The 8,950-nt window shown below is 41.3% G+C and overlaps 2 protein-coding genes across 2 annotated transcripts in view; one reads left to right on the top strand and one right to left on the bottom strand.

Moving 5' to 3' along the window:
• The window catches only part of T265_00244 (hypothetical protein), a gene marked incomplete at both ends in the record, with an annotated part of 49,177 nt that extends 41,710 nt beyond the window's left edge, over positions 1-7,467 (top strand). The window contains one exon of the mRNA XM_009163952.1: positions 7,229-7,467. Coding sequence (XP_009162216.1) covers positions 7,229-7,467 — 239 coding nt within the window. The remainder of the gene's footprint in view (positions 1-7,228) is intronic.
• T265_00243 (hypothetical protein) overlaps positions 1-8,003 on the bottom strand; it is a gene marked incomplete at both ends in the record, with an annotated part of 68,579 nt that extends 60,576 nt beyond the window's left edge. Inside the window, 4 exons of the mRNA XM_009163951.1 lie at positions 6,984-7,143; positions 7,194-7,523; positions 7,566-7,627; positions 7,883-8,003. Coding sequence (XP_009162215.1) covers positions 6,984-7,143; positions 7,194-7,523; positions 7,566-7,627; positions 7,883-8,003 — 673 coding nt within the window. The remainder of the gene's footprint in view (positions 1-6,983; positions 7,144-7,193; positions 7,524-7,565; positions 7,628-7,882) is intronic.
• Between the last annotated feature and the right edge of the window lie 947 nt (positions 8,004-8,950).

The following is an 8,950-nucleotide window of genomic DNA, read 5'->3' as shown; positions in this document are numbered from 1 at the left end:
AATCATGGTAGGCTAATAAGGCCACCGAAAGACCGTGGTTCGTAAAAGAACGAACGCGGCTTACGTAAAGCCATTTGTGGCACTCAGTTCAAGCTTTTGATACTGATGCAGATTCGATGTCATGAGATCAGAGCAGAAGCGCGCTCATCACTGTTGTTTGCCACCATCCAGACCCAATAATGATCTCCAACGCCAACAACTTGTTTATGACCGAACACTCAGCATCACCCAGCGGTTTCATAGAAATGTAGCATAAAACTATACGTGTTTGGATAAACACATGATTTTAAGAAGAGATCTTCTAAAGCAGGAGTTTCGAAGGAACTCGAAAGCGAAATTATGGTTTTGCTCATCACTACACGTCACACGAGTGGCATTAAATTAAATTGCTCGGCACTTCTTGCCACCACCTTGAAAAATTTCTTGTGAGGTCTGACAGCATGAGACAGATGATTGTGATGATACTGGTGAGATATTCCGGAACCCTGGTTGGAACATTGTCGCTTAACTACTTTGTTAACTGAACGGGATAACACTGACTGACGCCGCAAAGTTGATTAAACATAGGCACCGTTTCGACCTCCTAAATTTTCGGGAAAACAAACCATGGATTGCTGGAATCAATTCAACCTGCTTGTTGAACAAGAAGAAGGGGACTACTGACAATATAGCGTGGTGACATTTTTATTCGAGATATCCTGTAAGTTAAGCCAGCCTATACCGAAATTTCGAGAAGTTCTATGCAGCTGTTTTATCTGTATTGGTTATCATAAGGGGTTCGCATCTCAGCAATATCCAGAGCAATTCAAACCCACAACTTCCTGGCTAATAGTTTGAACGCTTAACCGTCCGGATATGAGCAGCTGATTAGCAGTGTGATTCACTAGTTCTTGTACAGCATATGATGTCACGCATCCATCAACCGCGGACTTTAAATCACGTCATCGCCAGTCCACTCGCGTCTCAAATGAGGGCTTTTTGACGGGAGGCCTTCTTTTCATGTGGATTATCATCTTTTTTCTACAGATACACAGTATTGCTCGGTGGAGACCAACTTTAACCACAGGGCGAGATCTCAGCTAAACGAATGAACCCTTGAGTTTTTACTGAGGAATAAAAGCGTCTAGTGAATCCATTTATGAAAATCCTAGGATGTCCAATCGAAATGTTTCTAGTCAAAGAATAAAGTAGGAATATTACCAAACCCAAAAGATGCCAGTCGGTTGTTTAACTTACCGGTGGAGTCACATCTAAAATATAGTCCAGTATCTAGTATTTAAAATAGCGGAAACCTCAGCGTTTAACTGTTTCAAACTCCGGTGCCTTTATTTCTAAGGATGCAGGTTTATCCATACTAGGTCATGCTAGCAAAAATACTTAAGTTACTTTCTGAAACGTGAGTTCAAATCTTGCACTATTCACATCAGACGAACAGCTTTCAGTCTTAACTTTGAGGGATCATAGACGACCATATAGTGGTCAAGTTAGCTCACCGAAACACAGGATATTTTAATCGTTATGGTAATTAACACACATTTCTACCACATTCGAACGTTCTACTTCACCTCCCGTGTGAATTGAGAATTTAATACCAAGTGCAATCAGTGTATTCTGAATGTTCTCGAATATATTTACTTTCGTCGGATACGCCAAAAAAACTTTTGTTCTTTGTGGTGATATGTTCGAAGGTGAAAACAGCTAATCTTGCAAACTAAAAATGTCTTGGTGGATCGCCCGAGTTTTAAAGTTCAGAAACGAGTTTCACCAACAATGCTTATTTGACCACATCATGAAGCCAACATACGCAACACTGTTTTAACCACCGTTTTTAGAAATACAAAATGAAAGTTCGTTTCGCTAAATGCCATGAGCTATCCGTTTTTTCCACCACATTAGTTTGTACGTGTGGCCACTGTAAGGAAATTTCTAGATCTGTCCGGATTTTCTTCATTGCAACAGCCAATATGAGGAACCTTGGTGTTCTGCCATCTATTTGGGGACATATTATGAAAGTTTATTCCACTTGAAGTGGGTGGTCTGGAGAGTGAATATCCTTACACTTGTAAATGAGACACAAGATATCGCATCAAATTTAGGAGGAACTCGTACATAGATGGTCAGTTCTTATTACTCGAGTGATTGCGGACAAGTAACCTGTGTGGAGGTTGAACGGAACTCAAAAATATTTAATTTATTCTCTATCCATAATTCTGCACCCTTTTTATTATAGGTTTCTCGAAGTTTTATCCTTCTAGGCAGCACAATTGCTTCAAGGGCATTGGGGCTAGATGTATCAAAATCAGATTATTTCCAAAAATCCAATCTATTGCTTGTTTTTAGACGAAAAACAGTATAATCGCGAGTGTAGCTGGTATTCTTGAGAGACGCCTCACATTCCAAAAACAAAATTATGTTTTCGGGAGACAAAATATTAGTTTTCATGTAGCCATTTGGCCTGTTCTTCGGTTTTAATAAGTTAAATCCTGATAAAGCCCATGAGAAATGTTGGATCATTTTCTCAAAAAAACATCGGTAAAGACTGATTAGCGACTGACAAATGAAGGTTGACGTATATAATCAGGAAACTAAAGGACGCATTAGAGTCAGCAATAAAACTACCGTGTTTTATTATATTTGAAAACAAAGTATCCGACTCTCTCTTTCGAAACCGTTTTTTCGTTGGGCAAGTTATTCTACCCCATGCTCCAAAAAGCTTACTTAAGGAAGATGCTTCTTATTGGAGGTCCTCTTAAAAGCCCCTGCGCACAAAAACAAAACAATACTGCCTGGTAAACCCACGATTGTATCTGTTATCGATAAGCACTAGTAAACTTCTCTGTAAAATACGCCACATATGGGAGTTGTCCACTTGTTTGCAGCGGCTATTTTGGTCACTTCCGATAGCGACCAGTGAGACTGTATGCATAAGTATAAATCTTTGATGAGCTAGTTAAGTGCTAATTCAACAAATAAGTCGCCTTTCTTCTTGGTAATACAATCTTTAGAAAGCTCTGAAACACGGAAAACTGGTGACAAAATCCTGTGATATAAGCAGTAGGTGCAATCTTGCCATATTTTACTAGTAAGCTCCGCACTTGGGACACATCATGTAGCATTTGAAAACTAGGATAATGTTGGTTATCGAGCCTGTTTTTATCCCTCTACAACTTCAAATTTATAGTGAAAGCTGTCTTATTTCATTCTTTTAAACTAATTTCTTCCACAATATATCGCTCACTTCTTATAAATTACCAACGGGGGTTGGCTTCCGAACAATGATTTCTTATCAAGGGTCATATGAGTGACGCTGGCACGCGTTGGCCGCCATCACCATAAGCACACACTATATTAAAATTCCTATTCACACTCATCCAAAACATTGCGCTACGCCATTCCCACAGTTTTTTAAACAGGCTACATCCGCCTGGTAACTAGATACTAAACTGGCGAGCCATATCCGGTCATCATCGCCACCATCGACAGCATAACGCCATTCTTCAACAGTTATGCTATGCTGCCATACAACTGCAATTTGTTAAAAAGCCTTGTTGTTAACTGAAAAATAAAAGTGGATGAGGAAAGAACTTAGTCCCAGTCTATCACAATTGTCCCAAGATACCTACATCTGCAGACAATGACTGAGGCACCCTGGGCAGAAACTGTCAACAAAAGCACCACTGACATTGCTCAGCAGCCATATACTGCAGCATCTATGACCAAACACAGTGTGAATAATGCGATATCCGTCCAGGACGGTGAGTCGCATCTACAGCACATAGATGTTTTGTAGCCAATTTCCTTCATCAGCCAGGTCAAGGGATGACCACACCCTTGCTCCCGTCACTTTGAGCTGAGCATGAAGAACTTCACTGTATTCGACAAGACATTGCTTGGTATACGCCATACATGGTTTGACCAACACATCTTTGATCAGTGTTTGGTCATTATACCAAACGTCCTTATACTATCGGGTGGGGTTTAAGAGTAAAAAGTTTTGTCCACTCCCGTAACTAACTAACTTTGGCAGAGTGGTATCTGCAGTTTGCAAAAATGTCGATCTTATAGGTATCTGAAAGTATCAAGGGACAGCAAGTTTTAGTTGCAGCAATTTTTCGCTGTTATTTACGACAGAAGCGCCAACAATGATTACTGGTTGTTGATCAGAGCATCTGAAGACTTAATGTGAGGATTTTATTATTGAGATGGTGGGTATTACAAGTAAGGTGTTCCTTGCAATATTATTAATGTTTTGCCTTTGCGTATGGTGCACCGATTCAGAAAGCTTCCCTGATGCACTGCTTAAACAAATTTTTAACGTTGCTTCAGAAATCTACGTAAATTTTCTTGATTAAATTATTTTCCCCCAGTTTTTTGCTTATTTGTTTTTATTTTGCAGCACCTCTCAGCACCTCTTATAAACTTATCGTAAAGAACATTTTGGTCCTCAATTCAGACCAAGCTTTTTCTTCAAGTCATAGCTGCTGGAAACTTTTCTTGTCTGTTACAACGGTAATATCATAAAATCTGGTATGTGATTCTCACGTCTAAGGACACTTCCAAGTCAGCTAAACTAATCAGTTGGATGCACCAAAGAGTATTTTTGGTCCTAATACATCATTCCATCTTCAAACCCCTTAAGAGGATCCATGAACTAGCAACAGCTCATTTCTCCTCATCTTGAGGTAAGCTCGGTTGCTTTTAGATCAGAATTTAGATCTGAATTTTCAGGCAGTTTCACCCTACACTTTCGACTGCTCACAACAAAATTTATAAAAAAAAACGATGGTCACCTGTTAGGCATTATCTCGTTCCAAGTAAATTGATCCAGACCTAGCTATTACCAAAACCTAATTAACCAGCAAAACGAGTGGAGTAATCACAACCTCTATAACCTTATCTCTGTGATGCCAACTGACTCAGATGTCTTCTAAAACCTGAGTTAATAGCCCGACTTTTATCCATATCCAGTAGATTTAGTTTGATAATCATGTCTGAGGGGAGAAATAGAAGGTTAAATTGAATACAACCGAAACCTGCGTGGATTAATCAAACAGTTAACCAAAAAACGATTCACCTGTAACATTATGTTGGTGTCTCCCCTTGTTGTAACTCGATGGAATCCCGAGCACCAAGGTACTACTAGGTTGCTTACTATTGGCACAAGTTGCTGAGGTGTCATATTTAGATGCCAACCACTTACCTTCCAATAAATAAATAAAAATAAAATAAAATAAATAAAATAAATTTAGGAGGGACACCCCTTATTGTCAGGCGCTGCCACAGTTCCTGACGATCAGCAGAGTCAAAAGCAGAGCAAAGATGGGGGAGAACTATTATTGGCAATCGATAGGAAGATTGGCACAGTTCCAATTCAACTCTGACCAAGGCGAAACCCAACTTAATTCTCGAGATGACGCTTAGTCTGTATGATATAATGCCAGAGAAGAAATTGAAAGTGGCTCTCTGTACACTAATTTCAGGTGGTTTTTCTCGATTTTCTTGCACTCTTTTGAATGTGAATATCACTATTGAAGCGCTCTAATCTGTTGGAATACGTCCTCATTCGAGATATTTTGGAGTAGGGTCATCACATTAGCCATGTTGGACTCCCCATCTTAGTTAAAGAGTTCATGGTGCACAGCGTCTGGTTTAGGTGCTCTGTTGCCCTGAAGCTATAAGGTGGCGTGCCGGACTTCCGTTATCGATGACCTCCTGATGTGGACTTTTGAGTTGGGTTTATTTGCTCCATCTGGGGAGTGAGTTGATGTTGCCAAGCTGAGCTGCTCTTCAAAGTGATCAATTCATCATTCGAAACGACGCCTCTGTGAGTGGGTAGATCCCTCATTCTTAGAGGAGATAATTTCACTAGCATCCATTCTCTATGAACCAGGTAATCGGATTAGCTGGAAAAGAATGCAATTGCCCCGCGTCTTAAAATTCTTCTTCGATTCCCAAAGCTTTGCGATCCACCATCACTTGCTGTTAATCCTTGGGCTCTTCATCATTCGATGTTTTATTGATCTGTGCGTTCTAACATATGTTTGTTGCTGGTGTGGTTTTCTTGGCTTCAAACAACTACTGACCTCGACAAGATCCATTTTTCATTGTGGTGTTCAGGCGACCGCGCGCACACAATATCAAAAGATACCAGCGTGAATTTCTTCATGTTTTTACGATCATTATCTAAGGCACAAAACTTTCCTTTAGAAGGGCAATTAGTGACTATGCTTGCTCGCACAACACCGTGGTAGGGGTCCACTAATGCGTTCCAAAACGTACGGCAATCTTGTGATAATGCTCTCGAGCGTCAGCAGAATGCCACATGGTCTAACTGAGTTCGCAAATAACTTTTTTGTTTTGAGGACTGTGTGCTCACTAGATGAACGTTTGCTGACAAATAAGTGGATAGTATTTCGAAATCCCCTTAGTTCAAACATAAGGCACAATCTTGGTATAAAAATGAACCGACCGTGGTCAATCTTTAATCTCTACATGATTCTGATCGATGAATGGTATAAGCCATCTTAAAGGCGATTTACAAGAGACTGTCGGATTTTTGCTGTTTTGCAAATCGGACACTGGATGCTTACGGACACGAGGCGTACTCTTTCATCTGTCTTTTTTGTTTCCCTCCTACCACCCTACGATAATTGTTACGGCTTCGGTTGTGCCAGAATCGCTAAGGACTCTCATTCCTATTTTCATTTCTACCTCTCCGTCCGTCTGGTACAGGCCCACGTCCATTTGAGCTCCTTCGCGGGAGCTGCTATTGGCGAAAATGAGAACCTAAATACAGAGAGCTCTTTATTTTTAAAAAATACCCGCACGGGACCTCAAAGCTACATTTTCATACATAATTCGGTTTCCCGTTAAGTTCCTTCCTTTAAAAATATATATTTTTCTACGGGTATGGAATTGGACTCCTGAATGTTGTACTTTACCAACTCTTTGACCAGTATTATGTTTGTAAATGATGAACTCACCCGCGTAACCCCTGAACCTGTCCACATTCTCATCGCTGACCTCAGAGTTAGAATCTCCTGTTGGACTCGATCCACTGACGAACGAACGAGTGAAAGCAAATGGATTTGTTATGTGTAGACTACTCCCACTCTGCACTGAAGTCTGAGAGAACTCAGTGCTCTGAAAGATCAATTTTCGGTATAGAACCGTGACAAAATTAAGAAATTTACTATATCTTTCTCTTCTTTATTCCTCCTATCCTCAGGTAAAAGTGGAAGCGGTGTAAGGTCAGTGCCATTGGCGTCAATCAATCTTATTGATGGTCTAGACTGGCGTTTTTCACCTTCAGACTTCTTGGAAACACAGCTTGATACGCGTGAGCCAAGAACGAGTGCACTCTTCCTCAAAACCTGTCCCAAATTCTTTTTGGACTGTGCCAACGGAGTTGCATCCTTTATTTGTCGAGTTGAGGACTCCAGCGTGACAGCTAACACTTTTGAATAGTTACGCGTTGTTATGGTAACAGAGACCTTGAATGTTGATTCAATGTTGATCCAATACTGCAGGCATAGGCCACGGATTCATGATTGGTACATAGTAACTAGACTTTCGATCAAGATTCCCGGGCTGAGTAAGTTCGTGTTTTTCACTGGTTTTCGTTCACCTGAAAGGCTTAAAAGAGAAAGGATGTAGCACTGCCGTCTAAGTTCTCAGCGCGGGACAGTAATCTCGTCACCGTAAGGTCTCCACTAAAAAGGTAAAATTACTTAGAACTGGGTGAACAACTTTTGCAGGAGGGTTAATTCACTCAGCCGCTACACGAAGTCGAAAACCGCTGCTCAATGAAGGTGTGTTCTCTGAGCTTGAACGTCTTACTATGTATCTGCCGTGTGTTGGTTGGGTCAGTGTTTGGGCATACCTTGTTCAAACAGGGCAGAAGTAAGTAGTAGTTCTCCCCAGATGCAACGGTACTCCGAGGAAAATAGGCCAAGCACCACGGGACGCGTTTCACAGCCCATGGAGATAAGGCCGACAACCATTCTCGTAGCAGATCATTTGACACGTCCAACAAGGGTTATGGGCTTCTTGCATCCCGAGTAGACGACTTGGTTGTCATATTGAAGGAGCGGTCTGACGAAGGCCAGACAGAGTGTCTGGAAGTTCATGTGGGTAATATGGGGGACGTGCGCCGAGTCATCTGTAGAACGTTGAATGCCTTTTCGGTCTACTTTTGACAGTGCATTGATAAGGACGTGCTTGCACAGAACCAGATACCAAAATCCTTTCTATTGTCTATCATCGTAATGTCTTCTGGTCCGTTCTCATCATATAAGACAAAGAGTTTCGCTGAATGAAGCACGGACGGGCTTTTCTTCACTCAGAGGAAGGTTCAAGTCAGACGACCACTGCACTGCAGCGTCAATATCTATTTGGAGAGCACTGGCATGTGAAGAGTGGGATTTCAGGTAGTCCGCAAAAAGTGGAGATAGACTTTAAAAGTAACATGACATGGATCCCGAAGAAATGGCCTTCAGGAATTCTAATGGAGACCGGCGCCGAAGAAGAGTAGGTCGGGCCAGCATTCACTCGGAATGTCCTGTATGACGGAACAGCCTTTATCCGGCGTAAAATTTCCTCTAAAATCTTGGAAGACTCCGTCTGTGGAGCAGCGAGACGTGTGAGACTCGATTCAACGCCTTTGAGTATTTGAAAAATATGGCGTCCGATATGTGCCCTTCGTCTCACTACATTGAACCAATGTGTCATCGGTAGTTTATGCAAGTGGCAAATGGGCTGCTAGAGGAGAGAAAGAATCCTTCTTTAAGAGTATAGTTTTTGGGAAATATTTCGGGAGGTGCTTGGATGAGGCATTATTACAAAACATGATATAAAATCAAAAGGAGCATACGATGGACGCTGTGATCAAATCAATATCCGATTGCGTCTTGTTTTAAAACGTGGCTCTGCTTATTGGAAGTAAGTCGGG

Source organism: Opisthorchis viverrini, assembly GCF_000715545.1.
Source record: "Opisthorchis viverrini unplaced genomic scaffold opera_v5_2, whole genome shotgun sequence".
NCBI lineage: Eukaryota > Metazoa > Platyhelminthes > Trematoda > Opisthorchiida > Opisthorchiidae > Opisthorchis > Opisthorchis viverrini.
The sequence above is the reverse complement of the archived record's forward strand: the minus strand, read 5'-3'. Positions and strand labels throughout refer to the sequence as shown.